Genomic DNA, 27,162 nt, shown 5'->3' with positions numbered 1-27,162 from the left:
GAAATATAATAATTATAGTAAATGTGAAACATATAGCAAATAAAGTAAATTCGAAAAAAAATAAAGAATAATAAAACTTTTACAGTGGTCTTCAATAATTTTGCAATACATTAATTTGGTCCTACCCTTATTTTTAGGGCCCATAAGTATGCCTATGGCTTTAAACTTTTTATGGATTCTTGGAAAGTGGGATTAGTTGATTTTTTGTGTGTTTCTTTCTGGATTTTTGGTGAAAATTGTGGATCGAGGGAGAAGTTGAGAAGATCGATCCACTAGGGATGAACGTATTCTAAGGACCTAGGTAGGCACATGATTTGGAAAGAGACTTGCTAGGGAATGCAAATAGAGCTCCTCTAACAATGTTCCACTTGGGCTATACACTTCTTGATGACCGAGGACAACTCACTAAGAATTAATTTGGTTATCCCATGTAAGGGATTGAAGTCGAGGAACTGGAGGAGAGCTCAATAACCCATTGAGAATTATTTTTTCCCTTTTGGCTTGGCAGGAACAATAAATGCTCTTCTAGGAGTGTGATGTGAAAGTTTGATTTCCTGAAGTATGCATATTATCATCTTTTGTATGATGTAACGAAACCCCTTTTCCAATGAAATGGTATTTTAGACTTTCTCAAGCCAAGATTTCCAAATGTGTTATATTTGTACGCACTTTATTTATTATCCTACATGCAAATGATACTTCAAACCCAAAATAAAATAGAGGATAACAATTGATAATGTTCGACAATTTAAAAAAACTCTAGACATAGATTGGAAAATAAATGACTCGCAAGCTCTCACATCCTAATGTAGATTCCTTGTGCCATGTACCTACTAGATAGGTGCAAGGTGTAAGAATCTAAAAATTTGATTATTCTGATTCGAAATAGCTTTTAAATGTCAAATACATAATAAAAGAAAGATAGAAAAGAAAAGAAGAGAATCTAAGAAAATCAAAAGAAAGAAGAGAAAGAGAAAAAGTAAGGAAGAAAATAAAATTAAGAAAGAAAAAAGAAAAATAAATCCAATAGGTGCATGGTGTAAGGATCTAAAAATTTGATTATTTTGATCTTGAACTCAATCCATTTTAGTTGTGTCAATATTTTGAGCATGAATCTAGAAAACTGGACCAACTAATGAGTTGGGTCAAATTTGGGCTATAATATTTCAAAAAATATATATAGCCCTATCCGTAAAAGCCTGAACTCCCACGAGTAACATGCTCTCCTCTACTCTCTTGTCCCCTTTACTTTTCACCTCTCCTCTCCCTCTTCTCCATTTGGATGGCTAGAAAAATTTCCATCTTCTAGCTATCTATGTCAAGTATTACTCCTACTATATCTTAGCCCAATCTTCAAATTAAGTCCCACCATACAACTCGTTATTCCTAGGAAGTGAGGAAAAATAGAAATGATACCATTCAAATGGCTCCTCAATTGGTAGAACCTTAAAAAAAGAAGAAGGGTCTAGCCAAGATGAAAAACAGATGGACAAAGAGTAGTGTTGATAGACAGGGAATTGATTTTATATAAAAAATAGATAAAATAAAATAATACTTCCAATAGCCAATTAGAAGAAAAAAAAGACAAAGATGATAATGATGAAAAAGATCATCATTACACTCACCCATTTGTACAATACATAGATATAGAATATTTAGCACCATACTTGGTTGTTGTTCCTTGGTAAACCAGATGTTAGTTTGAATCTTGATATTAAAAGAATATATTGATGATAGTAATGAAATTTTAGACACAAAGAAATTAAGTATTTCGCATAATAATAACTAAACAAAAAAAATTTTGGTGCTAATGGTTCTTCAAATGTGAATCAATAATTAACAATTAAAATGATTGATTATCCAATTCAATATAGGATATGTGAACTACTCCCTAAGCACTAAAGTAGATGAATATAGTCTATCAATAATATAGGAATTTAGATAAGATATTTAATTAAAGAGAAGTAAAGGATTTTGTTATATTCATCCTCTTGGATAATATTTTGGAGAAACAATCCCTCTTTACTAAGGTAAATCTTGGCTATTAATAGATAGAATATGTACCTTTGGTGTTAGAGCTTCAATTGACCAGTGTACTAAAGTGGATAAGTATCAAAATAAAAAGGTAATAGGAATTTACAATGCTAAACATATGACTTAAATCTTAAAAATTACTCAATGGGGAGTGGAACTCATGGCTTTTGATGACCAAACCAGCCTTGAGCTTAGATTAAATAATCTTAGCCATCACGATCGTTATACTATCGTGAAATTTATGGTTCAATCTCTTTGAAAAGTCTAAAATAAATAGTAAGCAAAAAATGATTAGAGGAATAAGTATTGATATCTATATTATTTCTAAATGATGTTAAGTGCTATTATAAAGTGCATATCTTCAAATAAGTTTGTGCAATTATTTGTATGATTGTTTGTCATTACAAAATTTCATGACCGTGGCAAATGAAAATTTATCTAATAGTCATTATAACACCTCAAAATCATAGAAGACATTGAGATATAAACACATGCAATGATGAACTGAGGCACAAGTAAAAAATGTATATAAGAAAATCCAAATGAATTATGGGAAAAGTAAAGAAAAAATAAATAACAGTAAATTCAAAAAGCAAATGATTCAAAAAGTTATAAATATTAAAAAGTAGATTAGAAGGACCGAAAACCAAGTGAAAAGTCATAAGAACATGACAGCTGAATAAATTGATTTATGCTATTGGAACATGTAGGATGAAAAAAAGGCAAATATAATCTTTCTTTGATGTTAATACTTTTAACAAATAGAATACCAAGATAATTTTTTTTTTTTTTTTGGATGGTGAAAGGATACTCAGGATTATGATAAATAATTCATATATCAGCAAAAGGATTATGATAAATAAATATAACAATAATTTACAAACCCAATGATTTTTGTGCATTCTCACTATATATTTATTTACAAATATAGGGGATCAAATAAAATGACCCAAAAACAATGGAAAAGTCATATCAACTAATTTATACTATTGGAATTTGCAGGATGGAAAAAGGAAAATATAATCTTTCTCTGATGTTAATACTTATTTAATACATGAAATACCAATATAATGCCATATTTTTTTTGTTTGACCATATAAGGATACTCAGGATTATGATAAATAATTTTTATATTAGAAAAAAGATTATGATAGATAAATATAATGATTTTTTACAAATTCAATGATTCTTGTGCATTCTCACAATAAATTTATGTACTATTTTTTTGTTTATTTTTTACACTCAAAATTATTTAAATATTGTATACGTAATAAATAAAGAAAGATAAAAAACAAAAGAAAAAGGAAGAAGAGGATATGACAGAAAGAAAGAAAATAAAGAGGAGAAATACGAGAAAAATATTAAATGAAAAGAAAGAAGAAAACTAGATCAGAAGAGGATACGAGATAAAGAAAAAAAAAAGTAAAGAGAAGAAACACAAAAAAAATATTGAAAAAAAAAACAAAAAATACTTGATCTAATGAAAAAACTTGAATTGAAAGGGCCCAACCGGGTTCGAACCGGTGACCTATTGATCTGCAGTCAATTGCTCTACCACTGAGCTATGGACCCAAGTCTGGATTATATGTTTTGAAGAACTTTATTTCAAGAGAAGTTTATAATTTGACCAAAACCGGCACTGCTCAAAAAGAGATCAGCTCAAATGCCAAGGGCACCGCTGGTAATTCGTATGCCAAGACAATGGTCCGTCACTTGAATTTATCGAGTCCAAACCAATTTGAGAAATGCACAGCTACATGTTTTGGTAGATAGGTTCACTTGGCCATTTTTCTTTTTCCTTTTAAACTCCTGTCAAAGTGAATTTTAATCCAGTTTGATTTGCTCAACGTAAACCAGAATAGATTCGGCTCAGGTATAGTGTTTGGATCCTAGTCCAACTTGTTTCAGATGAGGAAGGTTTGGTTAAAACCTGAGGGCCGGAGATCCCAATGGAGGCTTCAGATCTGTCTGATATGCTGATGACACTATGTTACTTTCGAAGCTAAAAGTTGATATTTCATAACACTCAAATTTTTCCTCCATTTAATTACATTGAAACATAAAACATGTACTGTTTAATTGTCCTTTTGCTGAAGATATCTAGACAAAACTTGTATCTATATTTTGAGCTATACTTTGGCCAATTGGAGACAGACAATATTTTCAAATGCATCTGTTCTACTTGCGATCAACTTTTTTCTAGCAGACTCTTGAGCAATCTGGGGAGGAAAGAACAAAAGAATGTTTTTTTTTGGTACCCAGATCTTTCTTGGTAAACATCTCCTTCCAGCATTTTTTTCACTCCTATGATTCGTCTGTTTTATGAACTTTTATGCATCTCACCGGTTTTACAAAGCTTTGCAACAAACTTTGTAAGTTTAATTCTCATAACCTTCAAATTATTCATTTAATTAATTAGGTGGGAGACCCTCCCTTCCTCTTCAATGAAAATGGGGTAGCTCTGGTATTTTCTCCGTTAGTATTTGCTGCAAAGCTTACGGTGGCTTTATGTCTCTTATTGCCATAGTTTTCCGGAAGAGACATCCCTGAAATTAAAAGAGAAGGTACTCAACATACTTTTCTTCAAAATGAAATATTAAATATGGAAAACCTAAAAAAAGACTTCCTCTCGATGAGAGAGTCAACGTTTTATCTTTTCCTGAGGTGATTTTTGTGCTTTATGTGAAGCTAATGGAGAACCAAAAATGTTCAAATAAATATTTGTTTTCACCAATTTGATTAGAAAGAAAAATAAGGTAAGTGCACTGCTAATTTATTGACTAAGCACATCATCTTTTTTTTTTTTTTTTTTTTTTTTTAAAACACTGGACCAACATGGAGTCTCAGAGACCTTTGGACGCTCTATATACTATTTCCAATTGGTCGTTCCAAGTGTTTTCTACCCCGTTATACTTTTGTTCCTTCGTTGACAAGATCCAAATGTTGTAATAATCCGTTCCTCCTTTCCTTATATTTTTTCCCTTTCTCATCTCCTCATTCTTTACCTCCTTTACCATTGGTGCGTGACTTTTTCTTGCATCTATTTCATATTTTTGATAAAAGTGAATTGGTTTCTCAAATAAGCCTAGCCGGCTCCATTTTCTGAAAGTTCAATTTAATTTCGCAGGCTTGATCAGACTATCTTAAATTTATGTCAATTGTACTTCCTGATTCCAATTGCGTATTAGGACAAATTGGATCAAACTTAACTCACAAGCACCAAACTGATGATACGATTGGTGTTTGCTCTAGACACAAAGATGTCCTGCAGGTTCCCATGCTTTGCAGGAACTTGCCGTGCCTTCGGATGTGGACGTAGATCAACTACTTGAACGACCCTGTGAATTAAGCCCGAGCTTTATGATCCATGTTTTTATGTGAATTGAGGTGGGTGTGTACCGTTAGAGCCATTTGTCATAAAATGCGCATTTCATAAACATTGGGCCTATACTTTCCTCCGAAAGAGATGGAGGCTTGCAGAATTTTTTGGAATCTTATGAATTTGGCTGGAAACTAGATATTTTATAGAATGTTCCTAAACTTCTCTTGTATGGAGGTAGGAGAGTTCCAGAGAGTGATATCTAAAATATTTGTGACCATTAGATTGGTGGCACATGTAAATAATCCTAACTACTCGTTGTGCTTAGAGTTGCCTATAAAATGAGAGGATGCCTTATTTGGCAAAACCACCCAAGCAAAAATCCAAGCAAAGAACAAGTAATCCACTCACTCAAACATTTGTGTGCTCTCTTCCTCACTTTCTAAATATTCTAGTTTCTGGTTTTTGATTGGTAAGCTGATTTCAAAGCAATTGTTGGTGAGCAAAGCTTCAAGTGTATGATTTTACAGAGCTGATTACTGCTGGTTTTTTGGTTTAAGTCGAACGGCCCCAAGGAATATGTCCCATCCAGAAGGTCATGATGTTGCACTATTGATGAATAGTACCACAATGAAACTGGCAGGGATCCTTCTTTGTGGTATTTGGACTTCGTTGGCATCTATTATTATATAACCAAATTTGCAATTGGCTTCTTATTTTTCTAGCTAAACTAAAACGTCCCATAACATAAATAAGATAATGGATATGATTAATGCTGATTAGGTTACAAAGTTTTTCTTTTTAAGCGGATAATGCTCTATATCTATGATTCAATCGGAGAAAAGAAATTATATGATCTACTCAACTTGAGTCTCTCAAAATAATATTATAAAAAAATAAAAAAATCGATAAATTAGGATTTAATCATCTTTTCTTTCCTTGATATCCTAGAATCAGGGAACATAATTTTTATTTGTAATGGTGAGGTCTGTTCTTACACGATTCAGATCAAATTTCTCTTTTAATTCTACTAGGACTCATTTTTCTAAAATAGATATGCTTAGTAGAAATAAACTCAAAAAAATGAAAATTTCATAGGAAATAGATCTCAACTTCTATATCAATCTTATTATCCGTTACTCCATAATTATTTTTTCTTGGATTGAAAGATACATTTGGTCAAGATCTTTTTTAAAAAGATGATTTGACTGACCTATTTAGAGCATGAATGATGAAATTTGGACTTGATCGCTAGATGTACTATATATTTTTCAGGGTGATATTATATCATAGATTTCGAAAAGTTATCAAATTTTTTAAAAAAAAGGATCATCGAAATTGGACGTTTATATCAAGTTAAGGTCTCTAGAAGTTTAGCTTATGATTTGATTTCCAATTAACGGATCTCACTTCTAAATCCTATACAGTCTTTTTTGTAGCAGCCAAAATGATCTACATTGGATTCGGTAATCCTCTTAGATCAACCTAGCTACATGCAAAAAAAAAATTTTCTTAGATAACTACCGAATCTGTCTGGATGAGTAGTTCTAAGTTGACATTAATCCACATAAAAATCTTGTAGCACTATTAAACATTAAACACTCATGACATCAGAAACTGATTGACTACTCAAATATTAAATATGCAATATTTAGATTTCATGCAACTCAAATATGGATCGAATGTGACTCTTTCCAGTACCATAACTTGGATTCAAGCAAGAAACAAAAGAAAAGATGCTAAGGCAACCATGTTCCAACTATGTTATGCAATATTTTGGCTGCAAATATTTGTGACGTAAAATATTACAAACTCTAGTTGGGGCCGTCCATTGTAAAAAAAAAAAAAGCTAAAAAAAAAAAAAGTTAATTGGCCCCTCTGGCCATGCGGTACAATAGATCATTGTGGACCCATGAGAGCTAGATTTTACGGTTGCTAAGGGCTCATTTCCTGAGCGGATTACTGCTGGTTTTTCGGCTTTAGTCGAAAAGCCCTGGTGCATACGTCCGATCCAGAAAGTCAGGATGTTGCATCTGCATTGATGAATAATCCCACAAGTGGCAGGGATCCTCTTAATTTGTAGTATTTGGACTTTATCAGAATCCACTATTATAAAATATTATAGCACTCCAAGATAGATCCAATTCATAAAAAAGATCAGTTACTGTTGGGGGATACCCACCGACCGACCGACCGACTATCGGAAGGCCCGACCGGCTGGCGGCCCGACCGACCGACCGACTATCGGAGGGCCCGACCGGCTGGCGGCCCGACCGACCGACCGGCTGGCGGCCCGACCGACTAACCAACGGCCCGACGGACGACTCTGACTGGCCGATCGTAGGTCGGGCGACAGGCCGACGGACGCCATCAGCGGCTAACTGCGGCCATTCCACGGTCCATTTCCGACCGACTAAAACCAGAGGTCCGGTAGCCGACCCACATGAAGCTCGCCGACCGACGGAGGAGTCCGACGCCACTCTGCTGGCCACCGACCTTGGGTCGGCCGACTCCACCAACCACCGTACGGCCGCCAGACGTTGTCAGCTCTGACACGGACATGCGGCACAGTTACCTAGGGGCATTGTCCCGCCGAAAGCTGGGTCAACCCTGGTAATTAGACGGCTACACGGCGACATGACGTTTTCACGGCGGCTCTGACAGCCTACAGTGAGTTGACAGTTCCTCACTTGTCCGCGCCATTAATGATGGCGCCATACCGTGCTCTACTATATATACCGGGGAAGGCAACAATGCAAGGGATGGATCCGCCCGTCTCTCCCACATACGCAGGCTCGCTCCTCTCTCCCTCTCCCTCTCTCTTTCTCAGAGCTCTCTGTCTGCATTTCACTGTTGCCCAGTCACCTCTCTGACTTGACCGTCGGAGGGTCCCCGCCGGAGCCGCCTCCGGTCAGTGCGGACTTCCTTTTGCAGGTGCACGCTTCCCGGCGATCGGGCGACGAGGCGATTGGCCGCAACAGATTGGCGCGCTAGGTAGGGGACAGCATGACAAAGACAAGAGCCCAACGATCGAGAGTCACTGGGTCGGCCAGGCACTCTTCCCGCCGGGAAGAGGCCTCCCCGCCACCATCGGCGGCGGAGCCTAGCTCTCCGCGACCTGCAGTGACCACGGAGGCCCAGATTGCGGCCATCGTACGGCAGATGACCGTACTGACCGACGCAGTCAAAAGCCTCCAGCAACAACCGGCGGCCCGACCTATGCCTTCCAGGAGCAGCCGCCGACGGCCGCGCCGACCCCTGTCGCCTCCAGGCGAGCGCTCCCAACAGCGCTCCCACGGAGAGGAGGAGGGTCGACCACGGCGCGACGACCGACGGTCCCAGCGGCCCTCTCCTTCCCCGTTGGAACGGGCGAGGAAGGAAAAGCGGCCGTGCACACCGTCGGCCTCTCTTTCAGAATCCTCCGGAGGCTCCACCCCCGGGGTCTCCCAGCATCGACGAGCGGACGACTACGAGCGACGGTTCGAGGAGATCGACCGCCGACTCGCCCAACTGCAGATGGACGGCCAGAAGTCTTTGAACGACGTCGACTTCCAGACCGCCCAGCCTCTATCTCGACTGGTCCTCGATGAGCCGATTTCCAGTCGGTTCAAAATGCCGAACGTGGAGCCATACGACGGCTCCACCGACCCAGTCGACCACCTCGAGAGCTATAAAGCTCTCATGACGATTCAAGGGGCAACCGACGCTCTTTTTTGCATCGGCTTCCCCGCCACACTTCGCAAGGCTGCCAGGGTTTGGTACTCCGGTCTTCGATCGGGCAGTATCCATTCCTTCGCGCAGCTCGAGCACTCGTTCGTGGCCCATTTCAGCACCAGCCGAAAGCCGCCGCGAACGTCGGATAGCCTTTTCTCCCTCAAGCAGGGGGATAACGAGACGCTCCGACACTTCGTGGCGCGATTCAACGCGGCCACGCTCGAGGTCCGGGACCTCAACGAAGACATGGCAGTTTCAGCCACGAAGCGGGGCCTGAGGTCGTCCCGGTTTACTTATTCTCTGGACAAGACCCTCCCCCGAACATACGCCGAGCTACTGGAGCGCGCATACAAGTATATGCGCGCGGACGAAGGAGCGTCCGACCGACGATTGGTCGAGCCCAGGGGTCCGAAGGAGAAGCGAAGAAAGGGTCGGGAGCCCGCCGAACCAAGCAGGCCCCCGGCCAATAGTCGGCTTTCTCCACCCCGACAGATCCAAAAATCACCCCGCCGACAGACTCCGAGGTCGGTGCGTCCCAGGTATGACTCCTACACTCCTCTCTCCGCTCCCCGTGCACAGATCTTGATGGAGATCGAAGGGGAAGAATACCTGCGACGGCCTCCGCCTCTGAAGGCAAAGGGCCTCGACCATCGGAAGTACTGCCGGTTCCATCGGAGCCACGGCCACGACACCGAGCGATGCATCCAGTTGAAGGATGAGATCGAAAATCTCATCCGCCGGGGGTATCTCGGCAAATTTCGAAAGGGTCTGCCGACCCGACCGACTGCCGATCGACGCCCCCAGCCGACTGAAGAGGCGCCGACTAACCAGCCGACGGCTGGAGTCATCAACATGATCTCCAAGCGGCTGGGATCGGGGACGTCTACAGGGGGGGAGCCGACGAAAAAGCCGCGCCCGGACGACGTGATTACCTTTTCAGAAGACGACGTTCGGGGCATCCAGACTCCCCACGACGACGCTGTTGTTGTGTCGGCGACAATAGCCAATTATGATGTAAAACGAATTTTTGTTGATAATGGAAGTTCGACAAATATTTTGTTTTACTCGACCTTCTCCCGAATGCGACTACCGACTGATCGACTTAGTAGGGTCTCCACGCCCTTGATCGGCTTTGCCGGAGACACCGTCACGACAGAAGGAGAAATCACCCTGCCCGTGACGGTCGGTACCGAACCACGGCAAAGCACAGTCTCCCTCATTTTCGCGGTCGTCCAAGTTCCTTCGGCCTACAACGCCATACTCGGGCGACCCGGATTGAACGCCCTCAGGGCGATCGTCTCGACGTACCATCTCCTTGTTCGATTCCCGACTAAAAACAGAGTCGGGGAGATGCGCGGAGATCAACAGCTCGCCCGACGATGCTTCCAAATCTCCGTCCAAAGCGACGAGACAAAGGATCCCCTGACAATCGACAAGCTGGATCAACGGGAGGAGGAAGAGCGGGGTTCGCCGGCCGAGCAGCTCGAGGCGATCCCGGTAGGAGAAGATCCCGACAGAAAAGTTTGGGTCGGGTCTCAATTGCCCGACACCGAACGCCACCGACTGGTGGAGCTGCTGACGGCCAACGCCGACATATTCGCATGGTCGGCAGCAGATATGTCGGGCATCCCTCCAGAAACAATTACTCACCGACTCAACATCGACCCGACAATGAAGCCGGTGAGGCAGAAGAAAAGGTCCTTCGCCCCAGAAAGGCAGAAGGCCATTGACGAAGAAGTGGACAAGCTGCTCGAAGCAGGCTTCATTCGGGAATCCACGTATCCCGATTGGCTCGCCAATGTCGTCATGGTCAAGAAAGCCAACGGGAAGTGGAGGATCTGCATCGACTACACCGACCTCAACCGAGCATGCCCGAAGGATAGCTTTCCACTCCCAAAGATCGACCAGCTGGTGGATGCGACATCCGGATTTCGACTGCTCAGCTTCATGGACGCCTTCGCCGGGTACAATCAGATCTGGATGGCGCCTGAAGACGAGGAGCACACCGCGTTCGTGACCCCCAAGGGCCTCTACTGTTATCGGGTGATGCCCTTTGGATTGAAGAATGCCGGCGCCACCTACCAGCGACTCGTCAATAAGGTCTTCAAAGACCAGATCGGGCGTAACATGGAGGTGTACGTGGACGACATGCTGGTAAAGAGCACGCAGATCCCGGACCATGTTCAGGATCTCGAGGAGGCCTTCCGCACCCTTCGACGACACCGAATGAAGCTCAACCCGACCAAATGCGCCTTCGGGGTGACCTCGGGGAAGTTCCTCGGATTCCTCGTTTCTCAGAGAGGGATCGAGGCCAACCCTGAGAAGATAAAGGCGATCCTCGACATGTGTCATCCGAACACCAAGAAGGAGGTCCAACAGCTGAACTGAAGAATCATCGCTCTTAGCCGATTCATTTCCCGATCAGCTGAAAGGTGCCTCCCGTTCTTCAAGACCCTGCGCCGGGCGAACGGTTTCTCTTGGTCGGATGAGTGCGAACAGGCCTTTGAAGACCTGAAAAGGTACCTGGCTTCCCCGCCGCTGCTCGTAAAGCCGCAGGTCGGGGAGACCTTGTATCTCTACTTGGCCACATCTTCTGAGGCGATCAGTTCAGTGCTCGTTCGGGAAAATGAGTGCCGAACCCATCAGCCCATCTACTACACCAGCAAAGTGCTCCACGGCGCCGAAGCCAGATACTCGGAGACGGAAAAGATGGTTTTCGCCCTGACCGTCTCCGCACAACGGCTCCGACCATACTTCCAGGCCCACGCCATCGTGGTACTCACCAACCAGCCCCTGAGGGCCGTACTGCGCCGACCCGACACATCCGGACGACTCGCTAAGTGGGCAATGAAGCTTAGCGAGTTCGACATTCAGTACCGACCGAGGCCTGCCTTGAAGGCTCAGGTCTTGGCCGACTTCATCGCTGAATGCCCGACGACCGACCTAAGGTCGGGAGCTGAAGGCCCGGGACCAGATTCGGTCTCTGAGCCAGACCCGATCTCCACCTGGGTACTTCACATCGACGGAGCCTCCAACGCTCAGGGAAGCGGGGCCGGGCTCCTGCTCACGAATTCGGATGGGGTAGTCACCGAATACGCCCTCCGGTTCGACTTCAAGGCCTCCAACAATCAAGCCGAATACGAGGCACTCCTCGCGGGCTTGAGGATGGCGAAGGAACTGGGCATCGACAGCCTCCGGGCATTCTCCGACTCTCAGCTGATCGTGGGGCAGGTCAAGGGCGACTTCGAGGTGCGAGATCCGACCATGATCAAGTATCTTCAGAAGGTAAAGGATCTCGTGGCCCGCCTCGAGCATTTCGAGATCTCCCACATCCCCAGGATGGAGAACGCCCGTGCCGACGCTCTCTCCAGATTGGCAACGTCGGCCTATGATTCTTTGGGTCGGACGTTTGTCGAAAACCTCCAGCAGCCGAGCATCGATCGGGTCGAAGAAGTGCAGCAGCTAACGTCCGAACCAAGTTGGATGGACCCGATCGTTCGGTACCTGTCCGACGGGACCAGTCCCGAAGATCCCGCGGAGGCCAAGCGACTCCGATGGTCGGCGTCGCAATATGTGATCATGGATGGCCGACTCTACAAGAGGTCGTTCTCCCTCCCTCTGCTCAGGTGCTTGGGACCGACCGACGCTGACTACGCCCTCCGAGAGGTTCACGAAGGAATTTGTGGGAATCACTTGGGGGGCAAGTCCTTAGCCTTCAAGGTCTTACGACAGGGCTACTACTGGCCGACCATGAGGAAGGATGCGGCAGAGTTGGTCCGAAGGTGCGAGCCATGCCAGAAGTATGCCAATATTCAGCACCAACCGGCCAGCCAAATCACTCCCATTGTCGCTCCATGGCCCTTCGCTCAGTGGGGAGTCGATATCCTCGGCCCCTTCCCACCGGCGTCAGGCCAGAGGAAGTTCATCGTTGTCGCCATCGACTACTTCACGAAGTGGGTCGAGGCCGAGCCCTTGGCGCAGATCACCGAGCGTAAGATGGAGGACTCCGTCCAAAAGTCCATCATCTTCAGGTTCGGATTGCCGCACACCATCATCACCGACAACGGATGGCAATTCGACAACCAAGACTTCAAGGACTTCTGCGCCAGGTTCCACATCCGTCATCGGCTAACTTCAGTCGGGCACCCCCAATCCAATGGCGAGGTTGAGGTGACGAACCGAACCCTGCTCCATGGACTCAAGACCCGACTGAACGAAGCCAAAGGTCTCTGGGTCGACGAGCTGGGCTCCGTCCTGTGGGCTTACCGAACGACCCCCCGCGTCCCGACCGGAGAGTCGCCGTTCAGTTTGGCCTACGGGACAGAAGCTATGATCCCGCTCGAGATTGGCCTGCCATCTTCAAGGGTCGAGCAGTACCGCGAGCCGGACAACTTCGAAAGCCGGAGGGCCGACCTAGACCTTCTCCCCGAACTGCGAGATGAGGCTCAAATCCGAATGGCCTCATACCGACAGAGGGTCGCCCGGTACTACAACGCCAAGGTCAGACCAAAGCTCTTTAAACCTGGCGACCTAGTCTTGAGGAAGGCGGAGGTGTCGAAGCCCTTGGACCAAGGGAAGTTGGCTCCCAACTGGGAAGGACCCTACAAGGTTGCTGACACCTTCGGGCCGAGGGCCTACCGACTGGAGACCCTTGAGGGGAAGCCCATTCCCCGGACTTGGAACGCCGACAACTTGAAGCTGTATTACCAGTGAATTCTGTAATTCAATCGTCGGAATACAAGTTCAGTTTGAAAAATCGGGGTTCTAACTCTTCGACTACTGATCGGCGCTCAGCCCCGACGCATCGACGCGGACCTGGCACCGACGACACATCGGCCCCTTACACGGACCGATGCATCTACGATGACGGGAGTTCATACTCCTTCTACGGTCGAATTTTCGGGCAGAATCCATCGGCCGACTGGCCGATCGGGCCCCGACCGAAGAAAGGCTAAAAGCCCACGCGGCTATTGCCGCGACTTTCGACCAGGCTACGGCCGGTCGAGGGATATTCGGCTTATCACCGTCTATCACATGACGCGGCCTTAGTCGCACCCACTACTCGCCGACCGACCTACGGCCGGCTGAACGACACTCGGCTTGCCACCGTCTGTCAAAGGACATGAAACCCGACGCAAGAGCATGGGGACCCGACTTACTATCGTGCCCCCGGCACTGCGCCGGACGATGATCGACTAAGTGCATCTACGGAGGTCCGGCTGCCGAACCTTGGAAGGTTCGGTCGGCTTCCGTTTCAACAGATGGACCCGACTGGCAACTTCGACTACCCGATGGGCTATGCAAGTTGTCGAAGTCCTACCGACTCACGTGAGTTAGTGGCTTACTTAAGTTAGCAATTAAAGTTCGACATCGCAGCAATGGTCGGCATTACAAACAAGAAGGAAAAGAAAATTTCATTCGTTGATAAAAGAAATTACAGAGTCGGGACGAAGCCCGATTACATGTATTTTCAAAAAAAGACAAAAAGGAAGATGGTCGGCAGGGCCGATCACCCGTCCTGATCGATCTCTTCGACCGACGGAGGATCGGGGATGATCGGCGTCTCGGCCATAAGCGACGATTGATCGGCCGCCGAGGGATGGGCTTCGGTCGACGAAGGAACTTCGGTCGGCACCTGCTCCGGGACGGCTTCCTCCACCACGATGACGCCTCCCGACGGATGGTCGGCCATCTCTTCCGTTCCTTCTTCTTCAGCTCCTTCCTCGGCGAACGGCGGGACGACGCGGCTGACGTCCACCTCCGGGTACAAGGCATGGACGGCATCCCGACCGTCCTCGAACCCGACCCGGTAGGAGGCGAAGCCCGACTCGAGCATCTCCTCCTTGTACCGGTCGGAGGCCCGGAAGTCCTCAACCGCACGATCGGCCGACTCCCTCGCCGACCGTGCCTCGTCCTCAGTGTGGGCCAGCTCCTCCCTCGCCAACTCCGCCTCGGCCCTAGCAATTTCGGCGTCGATCTGGGCGATGGACAAATCCTCTTCGGCTTCCGCGAGCTTCCCCAGGCTGGCCCGAAGTTGCTCGCGTTCCCCTTGGAGTTCGGAGGTGGCACCGTCCCGTTCGCGTCGAAGACGACGCACGACCCGACCTTTGTGCTTGGCCTCCTTCTTGGCCGACTTCAGTTCGGCCATAAGCCGGGAGACCTCGTCCGTCAACTTGGCCTCCCGGTCGACCGACTCCTGCAGTTGGTCGACCAGCCTCGCTCTTTCGGCCTCGGCCGCCGCCGACCTTTCCTTAAAGGCTGCCCGGACGTCGCCGAACCTTCGGTACCCGGCCTCCAACTCGGACATGGTGAAGATCAGCTGCCGACGGAAAAAAGCTTCGTCAGAATTATGTGGCAAGCAAAAATTCTTCTAAGGAAAAAGGTGACGCGAAGCTTACCTCCACCATTGTCGGGTAGAACCGCGACAGCATCTCGGTCACCTGCCGAGACCGCAACGACTGAACGTCGGTAGGGAGGAGGATCCCCTGGCACAACCTCCTCGCAAGGTTGTGGTCGGCCAAGGCCGATGCACCCTCAGGGTAGTATGCGCTGGGGGGCATTGATCTCTCCTCCTCCGAGGGCTCCATCGGGGCTTTCCCCCGATCAGCTGCCCCGACCGACGGGGCTGGCAGCGATGGGACGCTGGAGTTCGACCCGACGCCCCCCGTTGTGCCAGCGGACGCCTCCGGACGATGTTCGGCTTCCCGAACGACATCCGGCTCCACCCGCGGCGGCGAAACCGCCGACACTCCTTCGGCCACTTCCTCGGTCGGCCTCTCCTCGACTCGGACAGTCGGAGCCGCGAGGGCTATGATCGGCTCCGACCCCTCGGTCGCCGACGCTTCCACGGTCGGCGGGACTGGGGCTGGTCTCTTGGAAGGGCGCGAAGGGCCAGCCCCCGACGCTGGCCTCTTCCTCGCGGCGGCAAATTGATGAATTTCGGCATCGGTCGGCCTCATCCTCGGCGGTGTCCCTGCAAAACCGACCAGTGTCAAAGGCCGGACCAGAACTACCCTAAAGCCGAACAAAAAGAAAAGCTGGGGGATCGGGCGATACCTATTCGGGGGACCAGACTCAGGCCGGCATCATAGAGAGCTTGCTCGGTAACAAGCTCCCTCTGCTTCGGGACCGACATGTCTTTGAGTTGGTGGAAGTCCTCCCGGTCGTCCACGTCGACCCGACTGTTGTCGTTGGCCTCAGTTCGGGGTACACCCCAGCGGGAAGGAAAGCCCCAAGAAGAAGAAGAAGAAATGAAAAAGAACTGGTTCTTCCACCCATGAATGGACGATGGAAGACCAGTTATGAAAGCAAGACCCTTCCGGGGGTTGAAGAGCCACCACCCTCGGGCTTTAGGGTGGGGTCGGAGCACAAAAAATGCCCGGAAGAGGGAAACGCGAGGGTTGGTCGGCAAAAGCTGACACAACAGCGCGAAGGAGATTATCAGACGAACAGAGTTCGGCGCCAGCTGCGCCGGACAGAGTCCGTAGTAATCAAGCAGATTCCGGACGAACTCCGGAATCGGGAGCCGAAGACCCGCGCGAAGGTCTTCGACGTATAGCGCCAGGTCGCCAGGCGGAGGGTTGTTGACCCGACCGCCGGCCCTTGGGGCAGAGAGCCGAAACTGCTCCGGGATGCGATAGTGCTCCCGAAGCTGACCGACGTTCGGCCCCGAAAGCGAGGAGGCCTCATCTTCCGGAGCCGATCGGGTGTCGTCGGTCGGGTTCCCCGACCGAGCTCCCTGAGTCGGTTTCCTGGTCATTGTGCAGGAACCGAAAGAGGAGAAAGAAGAGAAAGCGGAGAAAGAGAAGAAAGGAAGAAGGGGAAGGAGGACCACGAACCCGATGGACCCTCCGGAAGTAGAGAAGAGCTCTGCCCGCGACGACCGAGAAATCGCCCGGACAGAGTTTCCCCTAGCAAATGGCAAAAGTGGGTCAGGGTCCGGGAGGTCCTATATATATATAGGGCCGACCGACGGTCGAGATCCTTCCGCGCCGACCAAAGACCTCCAGATGCGCGACGCGTGGCGCCCGCCGGTTGGCTGAGGATTCGGCGCGCTTCGTCCCAGGACGCCCGCACCGCCCTCATTAAATGTCAGAGCGGACGCCGGCCAACCACCATGACACGCGGCACGCGGGGGTTGGCTCCGCAGTCGGCCGCCCACGCCGGTCCGCGTTCCCGATGGGACGCCTCACCCGCGATCGGCGCCGAATATCCGATCGACTGACGCCGTATCGTCCGGCACCCGATCTTCTGACACCGACGTGACGACTGACGACGACAAGACGCGGCGTCTGACACCGGACGCCGGTGCGACTTCTGGCATCGACTAGACGTTCGGATCACTTGGGATTCGTGAGGTGTCAGACAACGGATCAGCCGGTGGTACGGTCGGATCTGCGCATGCGACAAATCCACTCCCAGTCGCCCGATCTTGCTACCCGAATGAAGGCATCGGCCAGCTCTCCACCCGACTTAGGAGTGGAGGGGGGCAACTGTTGGGGGATACCCACCGACCGACCGACCGACTATCGGAGGGCCCGACCGGCTGGCGGCCCGACCGACCGACCGACTATCGGAGGGCCCGACCGGCTGGCGGCCCGACCGACCGACCGACTATCGGAGGCCCGACCGGCTGGCGGCCCGACCGACCGACCGGCTGGCGGCTCGACCGACTAACCAACGGCCCGACGGACGACTCTGACTGGCCGATCGTAGGTCGGGCGACAGGCCGACGGACGCCATCAGCGGCTAACTGCGGCCATTCCACGGTCCATTCCCGACCGACTAAAACCAGAGGTCCGGTAGCCGACCCACATGAAGCTCGCCGACCGACGGAGGAGTCCGACGCCACTCTGCTGGCCACCGACCTTGGGTCGGCCGACTCCACCAACCACCGTACGGCCGCCAGACGTTGTCAGCTCTGACACGGACATGCGGCACAGTTACCTAGGGGCATTGTCCCGCCGAGAGCCGGGTCAACCCTGGTAATTAGACGGCTACACGGCGACATGACGTTTTCACGGCGGCTCTGACAGCCTACAGTGAGTTGACAGTTCCTCACTTGTCCGCGCCATTAATGATGGCACCATACCGTGCTCTACTATATATACCGGGGAAGGCAACAATGCAAGGGATGGATCCGCCCGTCTCTCCCACATACGCAGGCTCGCTCCTCTCTCCCTCTCCCTCTCTCTTTCTCAGAGCTCTCTGTCTGCATTTCACTGTTGCCCAGTCACCTCTCTGACTTGACCGTCGGAGGGTCCCCGCCGGAGCCGCCTCCGGTCAGTGCGGACTTCCTTTTGCAGGTGCACGCTTCCCGGCGATCGGGCGACGAGGCGATTGGCCGCAACAGTTACCAACACTAGATCTGCCCATTGAGGAAGCATCGTATACTTTTACTGACAGCACGCAATGGAAATATTGGAAAATCAACCTTAGGCTTCCACATCACATTATCCTTTTATTCATTAACATGCGCACTTCATTTATGTCAGTTCCACACAAGTACTTCCACCACTCTTGTGATCAATTACATGAACATATATATACATAAAAGTGAAAACACAAGCAATGAAGTGAAAGGAAATTGGGGAAAAAAAAACACCTTCCACTTATTTACGTTAATTCTACCCACTATATATATTTTTATGACCACTCTTATTAGTTATTACCACCATATATATATATATTAAAAAAAGAAGAAGAAGGAGAAGGGCATCAAGATCACCTTCCAAACGACCTAAAGATTAGTGTTACATACCACCACCCATCCTCAACAGAGTCCTCCACATCCTCCCCATCTCATAGAAGACATCGTCCGCTGGAAGCTCAAAGCGGCAGCAAGGGCAGGTGTTCCTCTTCCTCAGCCACCCCAGCACACAACCCCAGTGGAACCAATGCCCGCATGGCAGCTCGCACACGTCCCTCCCCACCTCCATCTCCTCCTTGCATATCACGCACTCCCTCCCCCGGCTGCTGCACTCCACCGACGGCAGCGCCACCACCGCTGCAACCGCCGCCGCCACCTCCACCCCCACCTTTCCCCCCTCCCCCGACACCACCTCGAACAACCGCCGGCATTTGGCCGCGGCGTCGACGTAGTGACCGAGGACCGCCCACCCACCCGCCCCGAGCCCTGCCGGGCTCAGCGCGGCGGCGACGGCGTGCCCGGCTATCCTCGTGTGCCAGTCGGCGTGGGGGCGGTCGGAGTCGTAGGCGTCGCACATGGCCAGGAGGAGGAGGGCGGCGTCGAGGTCCTGGAGGCGTAGGCTGTGGGCGGCGGCGGCTGCTGCGGTGCCGGAGAGGGAGGGGAGGAGGGAGTGGAGGTGGCGGAGGAGGAGGCGAGCGAGGAGGAGGGTCTTTTCGGGAAGGGAGAGGGAGTGGAGGTGGGCGAGGGCGCGAGAGAAGTGGAGGGGGGAGAGGAGAAGGAGCGAGAGGCGGCGTCGCTGGAGGCGAAGATCGGCGGCGAGGGCGCGGGTGAGATCCGAGAAGGCGCGCGCGGGGAGGCGGAGGAGGGCGGCCATTACGGCCTCGCCCGAGGAGGAGGAGGAGTCGTCCATGGGGATTGGAGAGGACTTGGAGAAAGGAGCGAAGTGGAGTGGGGTGGGGTTGGTCTCAAGGGGATGTGGGATCATTGGAGGGTGACGGAGTTGGACGTGTCGTTTGGAAGAATGACAGATAGGTCCGCTAGGGTGTGAGAGGACCTAAAAGCATCGATGTTTTACTCATTGTGGGGCTGCTCTTGTTAGGGGCTTCTGGTGTATTTGTCTTCTTGGATTCTTTTTATCAAGGGAACATTGCAATAAGATGTAATTGTTTAGCATGTGGGTGAATGTGACATGAATAAGTGGAAAGAGTACGTGATAAAGGGCTAGAAGACACGACTGCCGAAATATTCGAAATTAGATTCATTATAAATTAATCATAATATTTTGAAACTAATTTCAAGATATGTTTTTAACTTTTTTTCTTTTGGTTTTTATATAATTTTGACTCATAAAAGTAGATTTGTCTCAACAGCAAATCGTAATGTCAATTATAGCTTTTAACTTGATAGCTTTGAAAAAAATCTGATGGATTGCACCACATATTCACAGAGATATAAAACTTTTATCTTGGCAAGTTTTGTGTCAAAAGTCATAACTTAATTTGGCACATTAATCCTCTGACACCACCATGCTTAAGTGGCTATTTGGGCTTTTGCAACAGTATTTATGGATAATGGTTACTGCAAAGACCCTTTCCAATAGCCTAGACTCTAATAGCAACAAACAAAACCAATTCCATACATCTACCAGTTATTTTTTGAGTGATCTGTAGGGATATAATAACAAATCATCAGTTTATGATTATAGTTCCATGTCCTTGTAATGTCCTAGATAGAATAAGAATTAATGTTCACCAAGTTATTGCAAATCTTCATATTGTTCTTAATCACCTCCTTAGTTTAGTGATTCTCCAATAATTTTTGTAGCTAAATTAATTAAGGATTGTTCCATGCTTCGTGAACTCTTTGATTTATTTATGATTTATTACCAACATATTAATAAACTTCTATAAATTGATTACGGAGTAATGACAACATCAGCTATCCATGGTAATAATGTTTATTATTTTTGCTACAATGTGCTTGCAATTTCCGTGCTTGCATTTACAACTAAACATAATTATATCAATAAAAATCCAATTCTTTATTTTGTTATTCGTCATACTTGTTGAGCTTTTATTTCTCTTCAAAATTTCAGCCAACTCTCTAAATTCTCTTTCCCCCCTCGAGTTTGAGTCTTTGTGCCAAATCAACTTGTATGGTTTCAATTTAAAAGAAGAAGAAGAGCAAAAGCTATACTTACATATGACATCTATCTTAAACTCCCTTTTACATGGACATAGTAAATTTAATGTAAAAAAAAAAAAGAAGAGTAAAAGCTATACTTGCAGATGACATCTATCTTAAACTCCCTTTTACATGGACATAGTAAATTTAATATGAAAAAAATATTATATATTTTTAATATTAATAAAATAAATTATAAACGCTAGAGGAAGGGCTTGAACCTTCGACCTTGTGGTTAACAGCCACACGCTCTAACCAACTGAGCTACTCCAGCAACCATATCATTTTGGTCAAATCAACATAAATCTGTAAATTTTTGTGTTTATTCAATCCATGCTAAAACAGCATGAAATTTTATGAAAGAAGATAATTGTAATTACATCCCTATCTAAAAAATGATTCAACGGATCTTAGGAAAGGCGGGCTGCTTAAATAAGTGGATGATATCTAGGTTTGAATTTTCAAATAATTATGTACCCTTGTGTATGTATGCATGGTAGATATTTAAAGGCATGTATATACATGCACATGTATGCATGTATGTATATACCTGCATGGGGGCACATGTGATGCGCATCAAGTAAAAAATTAAATGATTAAAAGTAAAAGATAAAGATAAAATATAACAATATATATATATATATATTACCTATTATATTTTTAAGTTATACTTTATATATATATATATAAAGTATAACTTAAAAATATAATAGGTAATATATAAAACTACAAAATAAAAATATTTAAAAATAATGACTAAAATTAGAATATAAATAATTGATAATATAGAAAATAAACATGATAATTATTGATATGTTACCAATCTAAGTAGTCCACAAAATCAAAAGGATGGCAAATAAAATTTAAAAATTCAAGAAGTATAAATAAATTAAATCAATTTTAAAATATTAGCATAATCAATGCAATCCAAAAATACACAACAAATAAAATAGAATGATGAAAAGTACAAAGAAAATATCTTAGTTAAAATACAACAAGTATATACTTAATAAAATCAAATAATTGAAAATTAAAAGAAAATATATAAAGAATGAATAAAAGAAAATGATGGTAAAAAAAAAGAAAAAAATAAAATTGAAATTTAGTATAAATATAGTGGTGGAATGTAACATATAATAGGCATAAATATCTATATAGCAATCAATCTTCTAGTGAGGGATTAGGAGGAGTATAGGATGAGCTTTGATAATGAAAATTAGATAATGAGCTTTGATAAAAGCTCAATGGGATGTGGGAAAATTGGCAAGATTAGAATTAAAGAGAGGGAGGGGGAGTTTGGATTAGGAGGGTCTGGCTAGCAGGAGTATAGGATGAGCTTTGATAATAAGAATTAGAGAATGAGGTAGAAATTTATAAAAAGTTAGTTGGTTCGTGGGGATGGTAGTAATTAGGACATGGATGAGGCTTTATTAGTTAGAGAAGAAACAGATGAGATGGTGGAAAGAATTAGTTTTAATCTAAATTTAGCATAAGGTTGTTAGAAAAAGGGGAGAATACGTAATATACAAATTCTATATTCCAAAACTATCCTTAATAACAATTACTGACCCAAAGACACCCAAAGCTCTTTTTAATGTAGAGTGTAGATATTATATATAGATATATGGATTTAAAAATGTACAATTATATGTTGAATTTGAAATTATAGCTAGTGTATGGAATAAAGTATATAAAAAATCTAGAAATCCAACAGCTTGGATTTTGTGGTAGTTTTGATATGCCAATAAAGAAGTTGAAGATTGGTGGACAAAAAAGCTAGCCTTTTCAATGAATTTGACATAGTCAAGACTTGCATGGTGGATGAAATTTGCAATGAGCTTTGGCTATGGGAATTTTTTATATGTAGTATTACTAAGGATTTTGTAGAGAATACTTGGAAATTGTGATGGAAATATTTAACAGGAGATTGGTTATCATTCTTTTTTTTTTTGGTATGAGGTAACCATCATTATTTGAATGATTTAATAAATAATTTGCCACTTCAAGCTTCTATAACTGGAAGCTCAATTTGCCACAAATCAACAAGATTTGATTGATTTGCCTTACTAGCTTTCCTTTTATAAAGAAGACTTGCTTTGCTAGCTTTCCTTCTATGGAAAAGAATTGTTTGATTTTGTTCATCAGCTACCTTATATGGGTGTCTACTTTTAGTATGATTCTAGAGAATATTATTCCCTTCCAAATGAAATAGACTATTAGGGTCTATAAATGTCGATGGATGTGCCCATTATAAAGAGTGAAAATAGGATATCTCTCTTTTCGTAGATATAGGCCGAGCTATAGGCTGAACCACATAAATGTTATATCTTCTTTGTTGTTCCACTATTATTTTCTAGTTTTATTTCTTCTCAATAGATTTGTAATTGAGTGACATCTAATCTAACACACACACACACACACACACATATATATATATATATATATATACATATATATATATATATATATATATATACACACACACACACACACACACATACATACATACATATATATATATATATATATATATATATATATATATATATATATATATATATATATATATATATATATATATTAAATATATATTTTAAATAGAGACCTCTATGTTGGTAGAGCCTTCGTTTGCCATACATATATGTATATATGGTATATTCACCACGTATATTTGAAAATAGCAATATTTAAGTATATGCTTTTGAAAGACAAATAGCATTTAATTAAATATTAAATAGTATTTAAGAATGTATAATTGAGTGACATCTAATCTAATACACATACACCCACATACACAGATGTATATATATATCTCTCTCTCTCTGTGTGTGTATATATATATATATATATATATATATATATATATATATATATGTATATATATATGTATATGTATATAAATCTATATTTTAAATAGAGGCCTCTATGTTGGTAGAGCCTCTGTTTGCCATACATATATATATATATGGTATATTCGCCTCTGTTTGCCATACATATATATATATGGTATATTCGCCACGTATATATGAAAATGGCAATATTTAAGTATATGCTTTTAAAGGATAAATAGCACTTAATAAATATTAAATAGTATTTAAGAATGCATTTATGCCATGTCTATACATGGTATATCCTTGCTTGAGAATTGTATTTAGAAATATGTAGTCCTGTACTATCACTACAAAAAATAAGACAATTAGCTACGCAAAAAAAGCATAATTAAATCTTAAAAAAATATCGCAAAAAATAACTATTGACGTAAAAAGTATCGGCAAATAAGTGTCAGCAATAGGAGGGTCGTTGATTCTATTTACCGATACTTAATATTTTTTATTAATAAATATCAGATTTTGTCGATGCTTATAGAAAGCGTCGTTGATTCTTTTTATCTATGCAATAGGAAAGTATCGACAAAAAGTATTTTTAGTGATACAAAATTAATATTGAAAATAATCAATTTACCTATGCTTAAAAAGCATCGACAAATATATATTTAGCGATGCAAAAATTATGTCAAAAAAAATTTTAGTTTACCTACGCTGATTAAGTGTCACCAAAACTATTTTTTGTGATGCTAATTCCACTTAAGCATCAGTAAATATTAAATAGCATCACCAAAGGATGGGCCGAAAGCCGGAGTGTGATGGGGTTTTGAGCCGTCAAAGGCCTTTGCCTACACTTAATTTACGTTGCTAATATTCTTATTTGGCGATCCAAAACAAGCATAGGCAAAATAACGATGCTAATTAGCATCGGTAACTATTCCATAGCATCGCTAATGGTGATACATCCGACATCCCGATACGTCCTTTGGTGACACTATAGAGTATTTGCCAACAATAATTTATGTCACCAAAGTCCTTTACCTACTCTCGTTTTTCATCATCATTTAGAGATGCAAATTAGCATCGATAAATATCCTGTAGTGTCGCTAATGGTGGCATGCCAGGCATCCTGGCACATCCTTTGGCGATGCTATGAAATATTTACCAACACTAATTTATATCGCTAAATGGATTTACCTACGCTTGTCTTGCATCACTAATTATCCTTTTAACAAAAAAAATTGATTGTCTTCATGGCAACTTTTTATAATTTTTTTCTGTAAATCTGTAGATAAGCAAACATATATAAAATATATACAATATGTACACCATCATTCATATATATGCCAGAATCAAATTCATTTTACTTTAATAATAACATTATATATATATATCAAAATATTGTGTTCATTTTTACAATCATGCATATAGCAAAATAAGTATATATACAACCATATAAAATATAATATTAAAATATATACATCCATATAAAATAAAACTCCACATGTCAAGCCGTATCACAGACCTACAATAGATTAAAAAATTAAGTTAGCAAACTAATTATTTACTAATGATGAAAATATATAGATTAAAAATAATATAAAATAATAGTGATCATAAGAGAATATCCATCATCATCATCGATAGAGTCATCATCATAGGCATCAACAGGGATGTCAGGAGTCGATAGAGGAGGCATGTGACGATATAACTCATCGAGCTTTGTCCCAAATGCTACAAACTGAGATGTAAGCTCAACATTAGTCTGTTGTAGGTCCACTATGTCCTCCTGAGATCTATGACGCTCCTCAGCTTAACGCATCTCCTCCTCATATCTCCTTTCCATCTCATGCAGTCGAGAATCCACCTCACACAGATGAGCATCACAAGAAACATCGGATGCTCTAGAGGAGCTGGGAGTCACAACTACATATCCCAACCCCGAAATATAACTAGATCTCCTACCAAGTACCTCATCACAAATATCATCATCTGTGAGTGGGGTGGAGCCCTCAGCGGTGGGTTGGAATCGTATATCCATCATCCGCTCCTAATTAAACAAAAAAATAAATATAATCAAAAGTCTAAACTTCATAATAAAATTAAAATATAGAACTTAATCAACTAATACTTACATATCTCTCCTTAGTCCCAGGATGCTCTTCCCCGTCATCCGACGATGGATCTTCTGGTAGATGTCAATCCACCTGGATAGCTGTCTTTTCTCGATGTCTCTCTAAAATTTATGAATATAAGTATACAGACACACATATTCTAAAAAATTATTAGAGATGTATGTATGTATACTTACCAGCTCATATTGATGCTGCACAAATGATTTTGATCCACCATAATGCATCATGGTGAGCTTCGATCGGTTCTATGTATTCTTATTGCAAAAGACCTAATAAGCAAATACATTCAAGATATTAGTGAACATATTATACCACATCAATTTAATAATTTATATTTTTATTATATATAATAATTATACTCGGTATGCAGGATCCTTATACTTATTGCAGAGGAGATCTCAATCAGGACATGAAACATTCCTGTAGGGTGTCTCACATGCCGCCGCCACCCTACATGCACTAAAGATCTCCTTCCAATGGCTATGGAGGTCATATCTGAATCTCTTAAGTAATCTTTCCATATGCCTAAGGATAACCTCCCACACATGCGGGGTATCAATCTCCTCAATATCAAAGTCGTGCTACATAAATAATATACAACATCTAAGATTTAAAAAAATAAAACTTAAATACTTATCAAATTAAATATAAAATACATAGAAAGATCTGTATTTAAAAAATATAATGTAATTTATATTTAGTTACTGATAAATGATCGAGGAGGATCTGCTTCTATGGCTTCAAAACTCTTCGCCAATCGAACATCATCAGGGGAGCATATGCTCGGACAATAATGCCAACCTCGCATACATATGGATCCTTGATGTGATGCTAAGGTGGCATGACATATCCCGATGGGATGGCAACCCTTATCCTCTCCCCAGGATGTACCCTCCTCCACTCCTCCAGCTTCTCATTTTTGACAACTTCGCGAGTCCACCTAATGACAGTATCAGTTGCAGCAAAATAAAAACTTAAAATTAGTTATTCATACATGATAAAAATTTAAAATAAATTAAATATAAAAAATTATAATATGTAAAATCAATCTATCATGATAGGAGATGATGTACCTATCTCGATAGACAGCTGCTGAGATGAAAAGGTATCGACATCTTCGTATGGATCCCTCCTATTAAATGATTTTCTTGGTTGTATAGCTTAAAATCAATTATTTATACATGATAAAAAATTAAAATAAATTAAATATAAAAAAATATAATATGTAAAATCAATCTGTCATGGTAGAAGATGATGTGTCTGCCTCTGGATGATGTGACTACTGCTGAGATGGAGATGTAC

The 27,162-nt window shown here is 44.1% G+C and overlaps 1 protein-coding gene and 2 non-coding genes across 3 annotated transcripts; all 3 read right to left on the bottom strand.

Moving 5' to 3' along the window:
• Positions 1-3,534: 3,534 nt before the first annotated feature.
• TRNAC-GCA (transfer RNA cysteine (anticodon GCA)) lies at positions 3,535-3,606 on the bottom strand. Its single transcript has one exon. It is a non-coding gene; the product is annotated as a tRNA-Cys (tRNA).
• A 14,144-nt stretch (positions 3,607-17,750) lies between these two features.
• On the bottom strand, positions 17,751-19,652 carry LOC105035101 (E3 ubiquitin-protein ligase SGR9, amyloplastic). The gene has a single exon (XM_019847221.2). It carries the CDS (start codon positions 19,624-19,626, stop codon positions 18,820-18,822), a length of 807 nt encoding a protein of 268 aa, XP_019702780.1. The 5' UTR covers positions 19,627-19,652; the 3' UTR covers positions 17,751-18,819.
• Positions 19,653-21,100: 1,448 nt separating this feature from the next.
• Positions 21,101-21,174, bottom strand: TRNAN-GUU (transfer RNA asparagine (anticodon GUU)). The gene has a single exon. It is a non-coding gene; the product is annotated as a tRNA-Asn (tRNA).
• Between the last annotated feature and the right edge of the window lie 5,988 nt (positions 21,175-27,162).

Source organism: Elaeis guineensis, chromosome 1 (assembly GCF_000442705.2).
Source record: "Elaeis guineensis isolate ETL-2024a chromosome 1, EG11, whole genome shotgun sequence".
Lineage (NCBI taxonomy): Eukaryota > Viridiplantae > Streptophyta > Magnoliopsida > Arecales > Arecaceae > Elaeis > Elaeis guineensis.
This window is presented reverse-complemented; position numbering and strand designations above follow the sequence as displayed.

Bases quoted from the DNA above. Each gene is read 5' to 3' on its own strand.
- LOC105035101 (XM_019847221.2), bottom strand. From the start codon at position 19,626: ATGGACGACTCCTCCTCCTCCTCGGGCGAGGCCGTAATGGCCGCCCTC.